Source organism: Malus domestica, chromosome 04 (genome assembly GCF_042453785.1).
Source record: "Malus domestica chromosome 04, GDT2T_hap1".
In the NCBI taxonomy this organism is placed as follows: Eukaryota; Viridiplantae; Streptophyta; class Magnoliopsida; order Rosales; family Rosaceae; genus Malus; species Malus domestica.
Genome location: NC_091664.1, coordinates 992,303 through 1,012,170, shown reverse-complemented (window position 1 = coordinate 1,012,170; position 19,868 = coordinate 992,303). Strand labels below are relative to the sequence as shown.

The window sequence follows — 19,868 nt, the reverse complement described above, 5'->3', positions numbered from 1 at the left end:
TATTTCTATTGATGACACAACATTTGATTTAAGAGAAGGGAACCAAAAAACCCTAGCTTACAAGTAGATGTTTTCTCTCGAAATTTTGGAGTGCTTTTATATTAAAAAAAAAGTCAAAACCGGCCATATTTTCTTTGTCCTTGTCTGTTTGACGTTTAGCTTCAACATAGGATTTTACAGCAAGCCTTCAATAATTTTGTTGGGTTTCTTTTTTGGTTTTTTCTGGAAGGCGTGTTGGGTTTCTATTTCTATCAGGATAGAATTTCGCTACTGAACAGATCAGCAGCAAATATCAAAACTTAGACATGTGTCCAGTTGTGATTGGTCGTAAGCAACTGCTGCTGCTGATCTTTCAGCAGCTAAGTCCAGTTCTTCTATTTATATTTGAGTTTCGTTTCTGTTTAATTCAAACAATAATAATAGTAAAAATAGATGGGTTTGTTTTTGTTTCCACCGCCCAAAGTTGCAACCTTTAATCTGCTGCTTGTGCTGACTGTGAGTCCCGTGAGCTTCACGTTTGTCAATGGAGGAATACCGACAACCCTCGAAGGACCCTTTAAGCCTGTCACTGTTCCTCTCGACGACAGCTTTCGAGGCAATGCCGTTGACTTGCCGGACACTGATCCTCGAGTTCGAAGAATCGTCAAAGGTTTCGAGCCCGAACAAATCTCTGTCTCTCTCTCTACAACCCATGACTCTGTCTGGATATCTTGGATTACAGGTCTCTCTCTCTCTCTCAAGCTTTTGTTCTTTTGTTCTTTTGCTTTCTTTACCTTGTACTTTCGGTTGGATATGTTGTTTTCAAGTTCTTATGCAGATTGAGAGTTTTTAATCTAACAAATGTGTTTTATATTTGGTTTTCACATTTTAGTGAGATTGTTTCGAGGATATGTTAATTTCATGTCGTAGTCACGTTGGCTAGAGTGAATGTACTTCCACCCATGCATGCGAGTTTTAACACCTCTTTCCGTAGTTTATGTTAGATTATAAGAAGAATATCGTCCTTTCGAGAAAAATAAAATCTTTTAACTGTTTCCTATTTGGGGCATTGATAAATGTTTGGTTACACAGAAATCATAATTACTGTTAGAATTCAATTGACTGATGCCAGTTCATGGATGGAAATGTTACTTCTTTTGGTCTTTGGATGGGCATGTTTTGGGGTGGACTTGAGCACTTTAATGTTGTAAACCAAAACCATTGAGTTATGTAACAACGGAAGACTTGGCAGAAAACCGAACGCAGTGACATTCTAGAATTCATACAACTAACCCTATTTAGTGAGATAAGACTTGATTGTTGTTTTTGTAAACGAAAACTATTGAGTTATGTAGTTGCATGATGAATTGAAGACTCTCAAATCTATCTCATGATCGAATTTGCAGGGGAATTTCAAATTGGAGACAATATAAAACCGCTGGACCCGAATAATGTTTCAAGTATTGTTACATATGGAAGGTACGGATTCCCTATGGATAACCAATCAACGGGGTATTCCCTTATTTACAATCAGCTGTATCCGTTTGAAGGCCTCCAAAACTACACTTCCGGAATTATACACCATGTTCGTCTCACAGGTACGTATCAGTCTTGAATCCCTTTATGAATAATTTGTATCCTAAAATATGAAATTGTTTTATGATCTGCTCCTTAACATGTAGTTGTATCCATTGTTTAATCGTTTAACTTTATTCCGTATAAGTTAAAATTCATGATTTCGAAATCAAATTAACAAAATCATCAAATGATACGCGTGCATTTATGTTCACGAACGCTTGTCTGAATTTGTTTTTGTTTGGACTTACGGATGTATGATTTTGTGTGCAGTTCTCTGAATTTTAAAGGGTTTGTGCAGGATTGAGACCCAACACTTTGTATCAGTATCAATGTGGAGATCCTAGCATTGCAGATATGAGCAAAGTATCTTATTTCAAGACTATGCCAGCCTCCGGTCCCAAGAGTTACCCCAGAAAAATAGCTGTGGTTGGGGACCTTGGCCTTACATACAATACTACATCAACGGTCGATCACTTGTTGGCTAACGGACCTGATCTTATGTTATTGGTTGGGGACGTTACTTATGCTAACTTGTACCTCACAAATGGCACTGGGTCTGATTGCTACTCTTGCTCATTCTCGCAAACTCCTATTCACGAAACTTATCAGCCTCGTTGGGATTACTGGGGAAGGTGAGTTTTCCTGTGCTTTATTTTGATGAGGGAGCACCTGGTCATTTTTCGCACAACGTACCTAATTGCAAAATTATGGTATGTTTGTTATCAGGTTTATGCAGCCGCTAGTGTCTAAAGTTCCAATGATGGTGGTAGAAGGGAACCATGAGATCGAAGAACAGGCTGGGAATCGAACATTTGCTTCTTATAGTTCGCGATTTGCATTCCCCTCCAACGAGAGTGGATCATCATCTACATTGTTTTATTCATTCAACGCAGGCGGGATACACTTTATAATGCTCGGTGCTTACACAGCCTATCACAAATCAGGTTATTGCATCTGCTTTCCTAAAAAGAAAATTTCCACTTCTTTCGCATGGTTACGAGTTAGGGACATACTAAGATGACTAGGTTTTCTCTCGCAGACGATCAATACAAGTGGTTGGAGAAAGACTTGGCTAAAGTTGACAGAAATGTGACTCCTTGGTTGGTAGCAGCATGGCACCCGCCATGGTACAGCACCTACACGGCACATTACAGAGAAGAGGAATGTATGAAAGTTGAGATGGAAGACATACTGTATAAGTATGGTGTTGACATCGTCTTCAACGGCCATGTAAGTGTTTAGTTTGAGCAAAGGAACTTGTTTTTGAAGTCCCCAAATACGATCCAGAATTCTTAGTGGTATTTAACAGTTTCCATTATATGTGCTTTGTCAAGCTGTTGAAAAAATATGAGAGTTACTTCTGACTGTGTGGAAACAATTAATAAACAGGTTCACGCCTACGAGAGGTCAAATCGAGTGTATAACTACACATTGGATCCCTGCGGCCCTGTTTACATCACAGTTGGTGATGGTGGTAACCGGGAGAAGATGGCAATTGCGCATACTGATGAACCTGGAAACTGCCCAGAACCATCTACAACTCCGGATAAGTTTATGGGCGGCTTCTGCGCATTTAATTTCACAGAAGGGCCAGCAGCAGGAAAGTTCTGTTGGGACAAGCAGCCTGAATACAGTGCGTATCGAGAGAGTAGCTTTGGCCATGGGATTCTAGAGGTACTTCCCTTTTCTCTTTGCTATGAAAACACAAACTCTTGACAGTATTACGGATAAATTATTTTCATATTTAAGTCTTTCTTTAACAAATTGCATTCAGTTTTTAGTACTATGAACGTTCACTTTCACATGCATGGAAACTAATATTCCGAATCCCCGTTGAGCTGCAAAACTAGAACTTCATTAAACTGTGAAATCGTAATTCTGTGACCGCATCAACTGCTAAGGTCTCGACTCCTCATGATTGCTGTTTAGAAAAACACTACTCGAAGCCGACTTGAAAAATGTCTGCATTTGTGTAGAAAAATAGATCCAACCAACGCAATTTGTATAAAATTACGCGGTTACAAGATTAAGAAGTATTTCTGTGCGACTTGCAGGTGAAAAACGAGACTTATGCTCTATGGACTTGGCACCGGAATCAGGACATGTACAGCAACTCTGCAGACCTAATTTACATTGTAAGGCAGCCCGATAGGTGTCCGGTTACAGACAACGGTGCATAAACAATGGCGAGCGGGAAACCGAAGGACGTTATTGAATAATATCATAACAACGGATTGGTTCATCCCTACATTTTTGTAATACTTCTGCAGATTTCTAGTTGTGAGCCCGTGTCTTCAACTTGTGGACGACAGGGTTAAATTATCTTTCACATAATCTAATACAATTTCTTCCAATAAAATTTAATTTCTTCTGTAATCCTCCAGCGGTTTACGTGCATAGCAAACCACAATTAATAGATGCGTAGCAAACCACCATTGCAGCTTAGATTAAAAACTGATAGGAACTGATAGGTGGGTAGCGAACCACAATTGTAGCTTAGATTAAAAACTGAACTGGCTTGTACTGACCGATTTTTCCACTCAATGATGAATAAGAACTCCTACTCAAAACTCTTCGTGTTATCATAGAGCTTTGTGCTTAAGATTGTTAACGACATTGAAATGTTTGGGAATTGAAGAGAAAATCAAGAAGAAATGATGAATAGAAGGATGAACACAAAGATCTTAGAGAGAGTTTAGAGAGACAAATATGATTTGTATTAACCAAAAGAATGAAGATTACACACTTCGTATGTATACTAGTAAGCCTAATAACTCTAACCAAATACTAACAAACTTGCTAACTATATTTCTAACTGTATTGCTGACTTGTACCCTTAATAAAGATTAGAACCGTTCATATTATGAAGCCAATTGTAAAGATTATCTCTGCAAAAAATAAATTAAAATTAAGGTCGGTTAGTCAATCGATAATAGTGAATACATGAACGGTTTGTAATGTTTTTACCAATTTCGTTCATCTGTTTTTATACAATTCAATAACTAAACGATCCTAATTTTAATTGAATTTTTAGTGGAAACAATCATTATAAAGTGGTTTATAATATAAATGGTTCTAATTATAAACATGAAGTTCTATGAGTTAGTAACAAACAATTTTGAAAATAACAAATATGATTTCGGTTCGGATTTTGGTCTTACCGAACTCAATTCGAATTTTCGGTTTGGCCCACCGAACCGATTCCAGCCCACGAAAAACAGGGAGTAAAAGAGCTTTCTGGAAACACGGGGAGTGTGCAGTCATCTATACGTATTCGTATATCAAATTTCCATTTCCAGAAGAAAACGCAATCGACGGCGACGCGGTCGAAATCCCTAAAACCTTCTCAACCAACAGAGATGCTGATAAAGGAAGAAGAAGAAGAGAATGGATGCCGTAGCGATATGAATCCCCCAAAGCCCTCCTCCTCCTCCTCTTCCACCGCCACCAACAGAGATGCCTCCGATGGCTTCGAAACCGCCAGCGACGGCGAACTCAACGACGACGAAATCCCTCAACAACTCCATCTCCAAGACGAGCCACAACAAACTCCCTCCCAGAACGACGACGTTGAATCGAATCAGGTATCTCCCAATCGAAGCGACTCTTCATTTCTTGTTCTGGTTAATTTCATTGGTTATATATGGGGTTGTACGAATCAATTACTTAATTGATGCTTGAGGAGTTCAATTTTGTTCTGAAATCTGAAAACCCATTGTGTTCATATCTGATCGGAGAACTGATTTTGTGTTGAAATATATTTTTTTCGATTTGTTCGTATTTCATTGGAAACAGAAAGCGTTTGAAGAAGCAAGTGATGTGAAAATTGAAGGCAATAGACTGTTTGGCAGTGGGCAATACCAAGAGGCATTATCCCAGTACGAGCTTGCTTTACACCTTGCACCTGACATGCCATCGTCTGTCGAATTACGTTCCATTTGTCATTTAAACAGCGCAGTATGCTTCTTGAAATTGGTACGTTATGCGGTTCACATCTTTGGAAACTCTTGTGGACTCTGATTCCCCTTTGATTCTCACATATTAGACAATCTGTGATTCCGAATTTCGAAATATGTAACAGGAAAAGTATGAGGACGCAATCAAGGAATGCACGAAAGCGCTTGAACTAAATCCTTCGTATATGAAAGCTCTGCTTCGAAGAGCAGAAGCTCATGAAAAGCTCGAGCATTTTGAAGAGGCTATTGTTGGTAAGTTCGAATTCAATACAACAACTTAACCACTATAAGCAACTTGTCTTCCCATTTGTATGGTCTGGTAGATTAATAGTAATGTGTATTGCTCAATTCTTGTTTATATTCTGCAGATATGAAAAGTGTCTTGGAACTTGATCCTTCAAATGACCAAGCCAAAAAGGCTATTCGCCGGTTGGGGCCGCTAGCTGAAGAAAAGAAAGAAAAGATGAAAGAGGAGATGATAGGTGAGTTTCTCTCCCTTTTTTGGTATATAAATTATTGGTGGTTTGATTTAATTGTTTCCTTGTGCATATTGTTGACCGCTTCATGTTTCGTGGTTTTATATTTTCTTTCTTGTGCCCACTCAATCAAATTATTCCCAAATGCTATCCGTACCATGATTACATAATTTTCCAGTAAAGCACGGAAAAGAATCCCAATCCATCTCATAGACAGACCATTCTGCAAGCCTTCACATTAACATGGCTTATTTCTTTATCTTGAGAAACAAAGACCAAAGGATGCGCAAATTGGACTGTATTACCTGGCAATAAGCAATGTGGTTTTGCGAAGTCAAATAATTACTTGCCGAATGACCAAAGTAACTAATAGTGGAAAGAAGAAAGTACTAAGAAGCAGCCTACTGGTCAATTCTTTGATGACATATGATCTTTTCTCATGACTCGCTAGCTTTTCATAGAAACTTGATCATGGTTTCCATAGGAGTTGCTAGGGAGCGGTAGGGCAATTTTTTATCCTTCTAGATGCTGTCAACTAAATGAATATTTAACACATTGGTTCTCTTTTAGGAAGTGATTATGTTATTAAAGATAAGTGATTATGTTATTAAAGATGTTTGTTTCAATTCTTCTATCTCATGACTGTGGTGGTTGTTCGCATATTCAGTGCTTTCTGGTGACATCAGACGTCATGTCCAAAATTGCTATGCCTATGAGTGATATATTTTGCATGTATGTGGCATAAGTCTTAGCCTAGGCTGTTGGTGTGACGCATTGATCTCTGTAATCTACGTTTCTGTACTTTTCACTCGCTAACATTAAATTTTCTCATAAGAAGGATAAAAGTAAAAGAAATCTTTTATGGACTAAGGGTTTGAAATTGTTGTGTGTGTGAGCAGGGAAGCTGAAAGAAATGGGCAATTCTCTCTTGGGCCGTTTTGGAATGAGCGTCGACAACTTTAAAGCTGTCAAAGATCCAAACACTGGCTCATATTCTCTTTCATTCCAACGTTAGCACGGCCGTGGTCAAATCCTATAACAACATGGGAGGAATCGATGTGGTAAATGTGTTTTTTAGGCAGGATCTTAAGACCGTATAGTTTCTATATATGAATGAAATTGTCACCATTGCAGTTTGTTCAGACTCTTGCTCTTTTCATTCGTCTTGTTCATTGTTGGTTTCTCCATTGCAGTTTGTTTATGATTTCTTTACAGTACTGCCATGCAAATGAGAAAAATAATTCCTTACTTGGAAAGAGTCAGTCCTATTTTTCTTCTTGCAAGTTTTCATTTGGTTATTTTTATGTACGTGTCGAATGCGATTTGTTCTTTCGCCCGATGTCGAGCACAAGGCCAGGGTCTGCCAATTTGTTCCATAGGTTCTTGCTGGTAGCAGTTGTGTCACTGCTTGCACATATTCATATTGATGCCATTCTTGCATATAGGACGTGATATCGACCCAATATCGACCATTGCCGTAGAAATTGGGCTCATGAGCTTTTAAAATGACTGAAAGCATTTTAAAAAAAAAATTTTTAGGTTTCAAAGCAGTTAAAGTGCTTTATGCAATAAACATTAGTTATGTGCTTTGTTCAGGAAGCATTTTAATGCTTTTCTAGGATTTACTTCCATCTTTACTAATGATTGGTTTTAAAAACATTTTCACTAAAAGCGTTTTTAGTCATTTCAAAAACACATCCAAACGAGTTTAAAACACATCCAAACGAGTTTAAAGCATGTCCAAACGAGTTTAAAGCATGTCCAAACGAGCTCATTGACGTTGAAACTGGTTATACTCAAAGCCTCAAAGAGGCAGTTCATTGTGTTTTTTTTAAGGTACATTTTGAACGTAATCACCGTTATTTTACTTGGTACGTGTAACCTGGCTGTAAAAAATTGAAATCGACGATATATTTGGCAATGAATTTATTGAACTATTGGTTCGAAATTAAGAGACTGAGACCCAAAATTTAGTTTGGAAAAATACTAATCGGGAGGCTTAGCAAGAAAGAGGCAGACAAAGAAGGTTCAACTTCTAACAAAAAAATGTATAGCCTCTTTTCCGCATCAGGGCAATATTGTTGCTGCAACTAGGAAATTAAAAAAATAAACGACCTACATTGGGGGGTTTAATTTTAGGTGAATAAAAGAACGAGCACAAGGGAAATGGGCATCAAGATTGTTGGGGACATGGAGTCGAGGGACGCTTTTGAGTTATCGTCAGGGATCATCGGGGTCGATCCAGGAGTGAATCCGCCGGTGGAGGCGGTGAAGGGTGGTGCGAATGTTGATGGCGGCGTTTGTGGATTCGGAACTGTTGGTGGTGTGGAAGGTGAAGTTGTCCCGCCAGCCGCGCTGCAAATTTGCAATAAATTAATACAGAATCTAATCGTGTCATGTAAGCTAAGCTGTTCTCAAACTATAAAGAGAGCAACTCTCTTCTCACATAATCAAAATCACCAATAAATTATAAGGAAAACTAATAAAAATAGCTTGAAAACTTTAAGTTTTAATGATAAGGATAAAATAAAAGGTAAAGTGAATAGTACCAGGATTGACTTTTTAGTGTAAAAATGTGATTTTTTGTTAAAGTGAACAGTATCGGGTGTTTTTCGTTAAAATCTCCTAAATTATAAGGCACAACAATAAATAAACAGAAAAAAAAAGTTTTAAATTAAAAAGAAAACAGAAGATGATCAGTCAAAATACTCTTAATGCAAGAATAAGAACATTCACATGTGAGATATAGATACAGTCCCAAACTGGAAACTGGCCCACACGCCCAAGCCTCCTTTTCCATCTTTGAATTTCCTTTTGGACAGTTAATTAATCTTGGGCCCACAATCAAAATTAGGAGGGTAAATGCGAAGACTAATCTTCTATGATCTACCATTATGTGCTACTTAAGCAAGGGATCAAGAAAATGTAATTACATTAAATGTTTTAATAAGAAGATAAATAGAATTCAAAACACACCCCACCCAAAAAAAAAAGACCTAATGGAAGACTTAATGCAAAATTGAACTCAATGATATTTTAGGATTGATGCAGTCGAGCTAACTCTACTTAGTGAAATAAAGTTTGGTTTTTGTTCTACCCAAAAAAGGAATTTTAGTTCAATCAAATGAAATCGAAATTTTTTTAATATGCTCTGGTGTATCTTGTACACTTAAATTTTTGAGACTAAAAATCTTGATACTAAAAAAAAATATTAAAATTCAAAACATGTCCAAAACGGTAAAAGTGTGGTGAAGAAAGCAGAAAAAGAAGCAGAGAGGGATCAGAAGAGTGCATAATTACATTACACCAGAATAGGTACCATATGCCAGTCACTCACTGTGCCCACTAAAAAAGCAACCAAGTGAACCATCAGATGTGATCTTGACCATTAGTTTGGTTGCATCTAAGGACAAATCCAACGGTAGGAAATTAAGGTCAAGTCTGATTTCAGAACCAAAAAACAAGTACAATTTCGAATCCAAGCATGCACCCAGAAAAATAATTTTTTAAAAAATCAAATAAATAGAATCTTTTTTTTCTTTCCAAAAAATAAATAGAGTTAAAATACACAATTACAAAAACAATGGGCAACCCAAGATTTCCAAGAGAGAGAAACTGCGAAAAGACTGACAGCAATAACTTGAAACGGACGGTTTGATTTAAGTGTCAGTACCAGCGTCCCATGCAGAAAGACACGTGTCAAACATCCATAAGAAGTTTCCCCCGAGAGACACAATCCTCTCTCTATGAACCAAAGTAATTTTTTCTTCTGTTGGGTACAGAGAATTACAGCAACCAAAGAGAATGGTTTTCTACAAAGTGTTCTTCTTTTCAATATTCATCATATAAAAATCAACTCTTTATTTTCTAATCTCTTAACAAATTCGAAAGAAGAAAAAGAGAAGGATCTAATTGCGTGAACATGAAGAAATTTGATTTCAATCACCAAGAAATGTACCCAAACTAAACTAGAAATTCATACGAGTACACCGGTGTATGTGATTCAATCGCTTTATATACCGCTAAAATGTAACGTTTAAATTAAAACACGCAAATCCAGTCATCAAATGAAACAGTGCATCCTAGGAGTAAAATATAAGACTACTTTATTTTTTTGGTAAAAGAAATTAAAAGAAGAGCAACGTACCTTGTGGAAGATGGGTAATCACAAGATCCATAACCTACACAAAAGGAAATTAACAATAAACAAATTAGTCCCCCACTATAAAATATCAAAAAATATCAAAAAATATTTTGTATTGGTTTTTTTATGGAGGATTGGAAAAGGAAGAGAGAAATGAACGACGTACTGGGGTCTGTTTGGGCAATGGTGGCAGTGCCGGAGAAGCCGCAAGAACCAGGGGCCTTAGCCTGGCGCTGGTAGTAACTGTTGAAGGCATAAGAGGCATGAGCTTGGATGGTGTTTGGGAGATAACATAGTCCGTCGGATTGGATTGGAGAACAGTCCGCACCAGCTGCGCATGCATAGTCCAAGGCTGTCTGAAGAGCCTGTGCGCTCGCATCACTCCTAGCCACACACCATGTTGTGCTGGAAGACGTCGGAGAATTTGCTCCGTCCACCCCGAAAACTCCAAGCATGCCCACCACCATGACAATGGGTGTGAGGAAGAAGAGGAAGGAGATTAATGGGTGCTGGTTGGAGAGTGAGAGTGGAGCCATGGAAAGAAAGAAAAGTTATGAACTTAATGGCTGCTGCTAAACTAAGTTGGTAAAGGAAGAGAGAGAGAGAGAGAGAGAGAGTGAGAGAGAGAGAGAGCTTTAGCTCTTTTTTATGTTTCTCTGGCTTTGGTGCCTGCTGGTGGTGCTTTTCTTTTTCTTTTGCTCAGTATTTCGTATTTATACTGATAATCTGAATTGAATGAATGTTTTCATTTGTTATTTTTGGAAGGTAATGAATGTTTTCATTGGCCAAGAGGATAATAAATAGCGAACTTTAACAAAAAGTTTATAGCACTGTTTACTTTAACGAAAAATTATATTTTTATATTAAAAAATCAATCCTGATACTATTCACTTTATCTTTTATTTTATCTTTATCTTATCTTTAAAACTTAAAGTTTTCAAGTTCTTTTCATCAGTTTCCTTAATAAATAATAGTAAATAGAAAATTAATTTTTACGTACTATTTTTTCATTCTACGCACTATTACCCATTCATGTTGTTTGATTTTTCTTTTGATTTACATTTTATTATGATTATAAACGTCACTTACTATTGCAATTTAATATATGTTCGTAAGAGATATTATGACCATAAAGAAACATGAGTGTGCAGAGGAGAAAATAAGTAGGAGAATCAATAAGTTGAATGAATGTTATAGCAAAAGAGATTGATTAGGGCTACTGACTGGCAACTCGTACACTGATTGAGGATCGCACGATGTCAGTGAAACCAAATTATAGGAGAATTGTATACTAAGATTGGCATATTCATGCTCTTTGTTATATTTGAAATTTGTAGTTGAAGTGGTTAAGAGCATTTATTTATATATTTAAATTCTATATTTGATTTTACCCTCCCCACTTGTATAAAAGATTTAAAAAAATAAAATTGAGTGCTGTTATTGGGTGTAAATGCTGTTCACCCCACTTTTAAAATAAAATCTTTCATTTTCTCAACGAAAATGCAAGCATTAGTCACACAATCTCCAATCAGTATTATATGCCATTTTAGCCACAATTTATGTTAAACTCATATTCAGCTAAGAGCCAAAATGAATATGCTAAAAAGAATTAGGGCTAAATTTGGCCTAGCCTTGCAAATAGCAAACCCTCAAGTTATCTCTGGTTGTGGAGGGCTATAAGCATAACCCTTAGCTATGTATTAGCTGTTCAAAAATTAATCTTTGAGACTACTATAGGATTAAACTTTTCCATCTTTAGCCATGAAGGACTAAATATTTCCATCTTCACTTGGGATACACATGTCGGGCGTTGAAACGTGCCGAACTCAAGGTGTTAATTTTATGGCCCATACTATTCACACGCTTCTAAACCCTAAACCTCAAGGGCCTCCATTGCTTCTACTGCGTCTTAGGCCTTCCCAAGGGCATGGGTATGGGATGCGGCTAGTGCTTGAGCTCGCTGGGCTTGGGCTACTGTTGCATCTCCCCGCACCCAAACCGTCAATTTTATTTGTTTTATGTTTTTGCTTTAAAAAAAATTCCTTACCATAACGCCAAACAATCATCTTCATGTTCTACAAAATGTATTTTCTGCAAAAAATTTCTTATAATCCACATCAAAACACTCGAAAACAATGGTAAAAATCTAAATATAAAGATATTTGAATTTAAATAAAGTAAGGTAGGAAGAAAAAAAATTCAATGGAAAAAGAGAAATAAAAAATAAAAAATGATATGATCGGTATTGTTATACCGATCAACTCCAATAACTGTCGCTACCATCATAACGATTCTCCCCTCCCCTTTTTTTTCAATTTTTTTTCATTTTTAGTTTTTTTTTGTTGTTAATATTTCTTTTATTTCTCTTACCATAACAATAAACTATCATATTTATTTTCTTCAAAATATATTTTTCCGTACAAAATCTATTATTGCATATTTAGACACTTGTAATTAACGATGTAAAACCTAAATATAAAGACATTTGAATTTAATAGTGGTTAGTCAAACAAAGTAAATAAATTGGAGTAGGGAAAGATTGGTACCACTCTACCGATCCTCGCCCAATCGTACTTAAGTCATCGTTCTATCTATTTATTTTCATTTTCGTCTCGCCCAGTCTTACATTAATTTAAATCATTGTTCATATTTAAACATGTTGCTCAATAAATCGTAAATCTGATTTCAAATGCCTTATAAAGTTTTTCTTAATGGTGATGGAAAATATTTAGCAAAAATAAAAAATTTGCATTTCTGACAAAAAAACGTGGGCTATTGTTTTTAGTCAGTTTCGTAAATTCATACATAAATCATCGTTCAATCTATTTATTATCACCTAACCTCACTGTGTGTGAAGTTTTGAAAATTAAAGTAAAGACTTTCTGTTGATATTTTGAAGGACGGAACCCCATTTGAATAATGTTTTGGGCCTCACTACTATATTTTTTTAGTTTTCGACTTAAATTTACATTTAGTGCTCAATAAACCTGCTCTTATAAAGTTTTCTTTAGCCCTTGGTTGGAGACATGTTTTGCACAAATTCCGGCTAAAAGTTGTTGAAATTTGTTAGTAAACATGTGGGTTATGGCAATAATAAAGGATTAAAGATTGCTTCAGCGCACGTACAAATACGTTAATTTTTGTTTTTGTTGAATAAATATGCTATCATTCAGACTCTATTCGCCCCCACATTTAATGTGCAAAGTGAATATGCGAATAAGCCTTGTGAATACAATAAAGTTCGACCTTACACCTATTGTCTGTCAAAATTGTGCACACTCCTAAGACAAACCCTAAACACTCAAAGAGAAAGATAAGAATGCTCAAGATTAAACTAGAAACTAATCTTCACACATTAGTACTAGAGCTTTTGTATAAGATAATATAACAATGGAGGAGACTTTGATTCATTCAATCAGACGGCCATAAATAACGAAGAGCCTGAGAAACTAAAGAGTGAGAATCGTCGAACTTCTAGCGTGAGGAAAATTGCAGCTGACAAGATAGTTTACCAGTTGCAATAGATTTAAGTACATACAGTGCATGCACCAACCCTCTTTCAAGCCACAAGTCGTGCTCATATTCAAGCCTGGATCATGTAATGTAATGTACGGTGTATTAAGTTGCCGAAACAATTCTCAATCAAAGGGATGAAAAGAAATTCTCATTGAAGCACAAATGAGCAATGCTTCTTGCCTAAAATGTAATCTTAGTAAACAACAAACATTACTTAGAAATCTTGAGTAATTGATGCAGCAAAGGCCCCTGGGGCAATGGGGCTGTAAAACAAAGAAAACCCCGTTTTTTGATGATATAACTAGCGGTATACATCTAAAAGATCATTACATCTTCAAAGAATGGGTATAAAAAACATATGGTTATCAGAGTTGTACACTCACCTCTGGTGTTCCTCTCTCTCTCTCTCTCTCTCTCTCAATCTCTTCTTTCTCCCATGTGTGGAAGCTCAGGTGTCTTTTAGGCCGAGAACTGGAACTTTTGAAACGCCAGCAACGTCCTATTGAAAGTTGGATTCACCTCAAGTTTTTTCATAGAATAAGATATAGGCCTCAGCGCGAAGAACGTCATCTAGGGGAACCTGACGCACATGTGCATCGCTAGCATAATACCACGCATGACCAGTATTTTCTCTCTCAGTTTTTCCTCTGCTCCTTTCACCCCCTCTCACGTATGCAACATAGTGGCCCCCTCTCATGGTTCCAGAATGCTCCACAACCCCAAGTAGCTGGTATTCATACTTTTCCCCATCTGTGCACCTGTAAAGCTCAAAAGAACACCATGGCCACACTATTAATACACTTGGCAATCGGAAATATAATTTGCAATCTGTATAACCAATTAATTCAGTCTAAACCACACAAAGGAAACTAGGAACAAAACGAGCAAGCAAGTACCATGTGAAGCACATGTAACTACATTATGAGTCAATATACGCATCGGCAATATCTTCTACATTATGATAATTTCACAGAGAGAAGCTCACCCATGTATTGGCATTAGGAGTAAATCAGATGAAGCAAATTGTAATTGTTTTTAGAACTGAATCATTTCAACCACGTGAAAAAAATTAAAAATTATGCATAGATGACTACTTGATTCCGTTTCCAAAAGACATCAAAACAAGCTCTATGTATGTAACAACACATGGAACAACAGAACAGAAAGGCTTAAACAAGTATGGAAACCTATGAAAAAAAGTTCTAAATGTCGAAAGCATAATGTAGCTTAATTTCTCCTTGGTGTTATTGACATATTAACTCTCATTTAATATGCTTCCTCCATTATGTGTAATAATTTCACTCCTGTTATCTCCGACAGGAAAAAAAGGACTAAATACCTTTTTTCTTCCTATTTCCAAAAAAAAAAAAGTTACCAGTGCTAATGACCTTAGAGCATCCCCAATGGGGGCTTTATCCTCCTTGAGGCTACCACATTTGTAGCTCTAATGAAAATTTTCATCCCTAGTTGGCCGGAAAATGGGGCTACATCCACCACATGGGCTAGCAACTTCAATCCTTGGGTAGCAAAGAGTTAGGTTACATCTAGCCCCAAAAACTAGGGGGCCCACACCAAATTGAGGTAATAATTCCAAAACAAACACACAAACTATAGTCCATTATTTAATGATAATTCCAAAACAAACACACAAACTATAGTGCATTATTTAAAGGAAACAAGATATAAAGATAATATTAACAGTATGGTCACCATTCAGCTCTATGCAGGGACATCCTATGGAGTCATAGAATAATTCTATTTCAGAGTAGTATATTAAGAGTTCAAGTTCTTGAGGTGACAAATGATCTGCCAATCACGTGCCACAACCCCCTCGCAAGCTGTTGTTGTCTACCTACTAGTGCTAACCCTGCTCTCCCCCTCCCATTAAGATGGTATAAAATGGTTTTCCTAACATTTTGAATGTTTCTTCCAAGAAAGGGCCAAAACAGAATCATGATAACAAGCAGTAATGTTTCTGTGGCATTTTGAAATGTAAAATAAACTTTAATAAGAGTAAGATAGACACCTGGAATCCATATATGGCCTAAGATCAATTTTTTCTTGGAAACTGATATGGCCATTCAATTTACTTAAGCGACCACGAGCATCTTGGCTGAACCTCTTAAGATGAATAGTCAGAATAGGTGGGGCCCTGTTGATGAGGTACCTTTTAGTCGCATTCCTCTTCACATTCACACGTTTGGAATTTACTTCCTCATCCTCACTTTCTTCTGATTCACGATGTCCATCCAATATCCCATAATTAGTCTGTGGTACAATGTCACAGGTGAAACTAGCACTTCTAGACTCATCAGCCCTAGAATCAATGACTTGATCACTGAAACTTTCTAGACTGCAAGCGTTAGTGCAATCTGACGTATTTGACTGCACTGGAGGAGCATCTTCCATCTCATCTTGTCGTTGACAAACAACAGAATTCGACTTATCTGATCGACCATTCTCAATTGCTGAGCAATTTTGGTTCCAGCAATTTATTTTTCCATCATGCAAAACGAAGTTTTCACCAAACTGATTACAACCAGTATTGCTTTTGACATTCCCATTACCAAGCCTTCTGACATCAGCAGGACCCGTATTTAAACTCAGTGAATCACTTTGTGTTCTAGCCTCACATCCATTTATCAAAACTTTAGCAGCAGATTTTCCCTGCTTCTTTCCTTCCAACCTTTGGCGTTGAAGAATTTTGGAACAGTTCTCACAATGCCAAGCATTTTCATTGGCAAGAAGCTCAGGCCTTATGAAATGAGTCAAACAACTCTCTACAGACACTGGAGAATCAGTATCATCAACTTCATCAGGATCAGACTCACTAGCTATGATACTAGTGTCTGTGCCTCCCTCACCTACAGAGGGTCTTGTAGGGGGCCCATAAACTTCAGGTTCGTTGAATAAGTCCCCAAAGCCAAAGTCATCTTGTCCACAACCCACAACCGATGAGGAGGCCTCACCTTCGCCTCCCATGATTTCCTCAGTGGTAGAACACTCTGCTTTATATGGAAGCAACAAAACTTCAGAATCCTGAACCTGTAATGGGAGCTCTTCCTCCCAAGAATTCACTGAAGAACGGTCAGGTTCTACATTCGGTTCCTTATTAAGTGTAAAAACCTGATTACTAGATTCAGAGCCACTCTGTAGAGAGACATCATTAAGATGTGAACTCTTGTTTTCGGAATCTTGAACAATTGAGACATCATTATTTTGTGAAGAGAAATCATTGTCATCTAACATATTTCCCGAATCAAGATAATCCAACCATGAACAGTCATCCAACAAAGTTGATGTTTGCTCTGCTGCATCCTCACAGACTTCATTGTCATCTACCATATTTCCCGAATCAAGATAATCCAACCCTGAACAGTCATCCAACAAAGTTGATGTTTGCTCTGCTGCATCCTCACAGACTTGTTCATTTGGAGATTCTTGGACAGCAGATAGACTATTTACAACTAATTCCTTTTGTTCAGCCACATTTGGGTCGGTTGAACTAGACTGTGGCTGGTCAGAATGGTCAGAAACCTCACCGCTGGTTGATGGCGTTGGAACACTTGGTGATGGTACAGAATTCTTCTCTTTGTTATTTTTAGGCCGAAGCTTTCCACTCCTCTTGGGCGGCAACTTCGTCTTCTTTGCTCGAGAGGTGGGTTGGGCAGCCTTAGATGGGGATTTTCTGGTTGGAACTGACAATGACAGATCTAAAAATGACTCGTACACAATTGAGGAGTGACCACATTCAACACAGCAAACAGTACTTGATGTTTGGCCCCCAAATGCAGCTTCCACAAAAGTAGGACCTGAGATTGATGGATTCCCATTTTCCTGAGAAGAATTTATACGTTTCCTCATACTCAACTCCTCAGTGCACAATCCATCCAGTAAGCAACGAAGCAATTCATGACTGTCTTGCTGCTGATACCCCCTAAATTGGGAAGCCTTGGAACAAACACAACCAAAAAGTGACCTTGGGTTTATCACATTCTTAAGTCCTGCCTCTGGTTTTGCTTCAGTAAAGAGTTTCTTCAATGAAACAGTAAGAGCTCCAGTAGATGCATCTAAATTTAAGAAGTAACCCCGCAACCTATCTATGGCTAGAAGGTTCTGTAAGACAGAATTAAAGAAGCAAGTGTTACCAAGATTAACCAAGCCTCTAACCATATAACCACCTCTTCCATCCAAACCACTTGATATATTGCTAGCTGATTTGATTTCGCTTGTCACACTGCCACTCGCAAACCACACATCCTCAGCATTAACTGATGATCCCTCCGATGAATGACCCTTTATCAATTTTACAACATCAGCAAACACATCTTTTTGTTCACCATCCTCTTCCGTCTTTTCAATTGTAATAAGCATGTTGCACGGGAAGCACCACCGCATCTGTGGCTTTTCAAAGTGGATCACTATTGGGTGACGAGTCTGCCTAGCATGCCGAACTGCATGACATTGAGGGGTTGTAGGAAGTCCAATCCCACCACAAGAATAATGACCACACTCCAAACAAACCCAAATGGCTTTGGACTCCGATTTTGAATCCACTGAGGAACTTCCTTTCTTCTTCCCATGTTTTCCCTTTCCTTTACCACCCCTCCTATCAAGTGCTCCTTCCCTGCAATCTTCACACCTAACAGGTCCTGAAGACCCAATTTTAGCAGACAATTTATCCAAATCAACACCTTTGTCAACATGAGGACAAGGCCTTCTCTCTTTCGCAACTGAAACCCCATCATCACCGTCCTTAACACTTGGGTTGCTTGGTTGGGGGGCTTTTTTGGGGGAATCCGCTGCAACCAACTTCTCCCTTGGAGGAGCTCTAGCCTTCTTCTTAACTTTCTTCCCCATAAATTCCTAAAACAAATCAAAACACGCCAACTATAACAACAATAATAATGATAACAATATGAGCAAAAGATCAATAACCATTAGCAACTACCGCAAACAACCAAGTACAAAATGTAAACCGAATCCCATTATCTACTCAAATAAATAGATTCTGCTCAAAATTACATGAAAAAAAAGAAGCAGCAAAACCCATAACAGATTCTAAATTTGAAGAGAAACCCTTTTGCAATAATTGAAAACAAATCCAAGAAACGAGGAGAACAATCAAAACCCACTATCTGCTACACGATAAACTAACTACGCAAGGGCAAGAGACGCCTATGAAGATTCAGTTTTTACAGAGAACACAACAAAGATTTGGATTGTAAAGTGCAAATAACAGTTTACGGGCAATCGATAAGGTGAAGCTTAAGCACAAATCAATCGAAAATTAATTGAACTAAAACATTAAAATATTTAAAAATATTCATTGTTTTACCTCAAAATCTGGAGAAGAAGACCAGTAAAGCCCGGAGAGCTTTTCAGGGAAATTGTCGCATGGGATGAAGGGAGAGATTGGTGTAGGACGTTTAGGATCTATCCAGGTCGGAGAGGCGGAGGGGTGTTGTAAATTTAAGGGCTCTTGGCGCACCCCCTAATCTTTCTGCTTACTAGTTACCCTCCCCAATGAAAGGCAGAGATAGTAAAGAGTAACTGTGGGTAACTGGTAAATAGAGAGAAAGCCGAGAGAGACGAAGGATTTTGTGGTTGGTGGAATTTGAAAAGGGTTACAATTAATTACACAGTACTACCTGCCTTTTCTTTTTATTTTTTTAAGAGGTGAAAAGGTTCAAAACGCTGAGTTTTTGAAAGGTAAATTCTCCGAGCATATCCTAGAGATGTGATTTTTTAAAAGGATTCAGTTCCTAACCATTAATATTCTTTGGTTAAGGAAATTGTTATTAGCATTTCAAAAATTTCATTTGGTATATTAATTTTTTATAATTAGAAAAAAAAAATACACTTGTTATGAGCGTAGAATGAGATTTTTTGAGTGCTAATAGCAGTTCCCTTGATTAAAACCTTAATGGTATTTAATTTTTTATTAAAGTTCTTTGACTTTGTACACCTCATTATTGCTATTAATATGTATTTTCATATGTTTGATATTAATTACTTGACATGTTAGTGGGATTTAAAATCTCATATTATATGGCATATAAATTAAAAATGATTACAATAAAAGAGAAAATTCTCAAAATTTGACACACCCCAATCCAGAAAGTTCACTTGAATTCTGAATCAAGTTGAGCGGGATTGCACCCATTTCACACGTGATGTCAGAGCATGAGACAGTATAGTAAATAGGATGAGGGTTAT

The 19,868-nt window shown here is 37.4% G+C and overlaps 4 protein-coding genes across 4 annotated transcripts; 2 read left to right on the top strand and 2 right to left on the bottom strand.

Moving 5' to 3' along the window:
- Positions 1–236: 236 nt before the first annotated feature.
- On the top strand, positions 237–3,933 carry LOC103411607 (purple acid phosphatase 15-like). The gene is made up of 7 exons (XM_017325837.3): positions 237–721; positions 1,386–1,577; positions 1,856–2,189; positions 2,284–2,501; positions 2,597–2,787; positions 2,947–3,231; positions 3,612–3,933. The coding sequence occupies exons 1-7, from the start codon at positions 433–435 to the stop codon at positions 3,735–3,737; spliced, it is 1,635 nt and encodes a 544-aa protein (XP_017181326.2). The 5' UTR covers positions 237–432; the 3' UTR covers positions 3,738–3,933.
- Positions 3,934–4,740: 807 nt separating this feature from the next.
- LOC103443475 (uncharacterized) lies at positions 4,741–7,245 on the top strand. Its single transcript, XM_008382336.4, has 5 exons — positions 4,741–5,141; positions 5,353–5,532; positions 5,639–5,765; positions 5,882–5,995; positions 6,889–7,245. Exons 1-5 carry the CDS (start codon positions 4,917–4,919, stop codon positions 7,002–7,004), a joined length of 762 nt encoding a protein of 253 aa, XP_008380558.1. The 5' UTR covers positions 4,741–4,916; the 3' UTR covers positions 7,005–7,245.
- A 655-nt stretch (positions 7,246–7,900) lies between these two features.
- LOC103443473 (PLASMODESMATA CALLOSE-BINDING PROTEIN 3) lies at positions 7,901–10,818 on the bottom strand. The gene is made up of 3 exons (XM_008382335.4): positions 10,300–10,818; positions 10,137–10,170; positions 7,901–8,344 (listed from the first exon to the last, which is right to left on the bottom strand). Exons 1-3 carry the CDS (start codon positions 10,667–10,669, stop codon positions 8,125–8,127), a joined length of 624 nt encoding a protein of 207 aa, XP_008380557.1. The 5' UTR covers positions 10,670–10,818; the 3' UTR covers positions 7,901–8,124.
- A 2,957-nt stretch (positions 10,819–13,775) lies between these two features.
- Positions 13,776–19,313, bottom strand: LOC103443472 (ubiquitin carboxyl-terminal hydrolase 2). Its single transcript, XM_008382334.4, has 3 exons — positions 18,988–19,313; positions 15,676–18,515; positions 13,776–14,407 (listed from the first exon to the last, which is right to left on the bottom strand). The coding sequence occupies exons 2-3, from the start codon at positions 18,507–18,509 to the stop codon at positions 14,170–14,172; spliced, it is 3,072 nt and encodes a 1,023-aa protein (XP_008380556.1). The 5' UTR covers positions 18,510–18,515; positions 18,988–19,313; the 3' UTR covers positions 13,776–14,169.
- Positions 19,314–19,868: the final 555 nt, after the last annotated feature.

Bases quoted from the DNA above. Each gene is read 5' to 3' on its own strand.
- LOC103411607 (XM_017325837.3), top strand. From the start codon at position 433: ATGGGTTTGTTTTTGTTTCCACCGCCCAAAGTTGCAACCTTTAATCTG. The intron at 2,502-2,596 runs GTTATTGCATCT...TTTCTCTCGCAG, and splicing joins CACAGCCTATCACAAATCAG to ACGATCAATACAAGTGGTTG. The intron at 3,232-3,611 runs GTACTTCCCTTT...TGCGACTTGCAG, and splicing joins TTGGCCATGGGATTCTAGAG to GTGAAAAACGAGACTTATGC.
- LOC103443475 (XM_008382336.4), top strand. From the start codon at position 4,917: ATGCTGATAAAGGAAGAAGAAGAAGAGAATGGATGCCGTAGCGATATG. The intron at 5,533-5,638 runs GTACGTTATGCG...AATATGTAACAG, and splicing joins CAGTATGCTTCTTGAAATTG to GAAAAGTATGAGGACGCAAT. The intron at 5,996-6,888 runs GTGAGTTTCTCT...GTGTGTGAGCAG, and splicing joins GATGAAAGAGGAGATGATAG to GGAAGCTGAAAGAAATGGGC.
- LOC103443473 (XM_008382335.4), bottom strand. From the start codon at position 10,669: ATGGCTCCACTCTCACTCTCCAACCAGCACCCATTAATCTCCTTCCTC. The intron at 10,171-10,299 runs GTACGTCGTTCA...CCTTTTGTGTAG, and splicing joins CATTGCCCAAACAGACCCCA to GTTATGGATCTTGTGATTAC. The intron at 8,345-10,136 runs GTACGTTGCTCT...GCAAATTTGCAG, and splicing joins GATTACCCATCTTCCACAAG to CGCGGCTGGCGGGACAACTT.
- LOC103443472 (XM_008382334.4), bottom strand. From the start codon at position 18,509: ATGGGGAAGAAAGTTAAGAAGAAGGCTAGAGCTCCTCCAAGGGAGAAG. The intron at 14,408-15,675 runs GTGTCTATCTTA...TGAGCTTTACAG, and splicing joins AGGCCATATATGGATTCCAG to GTGCACAGATGGGGAAAAGT.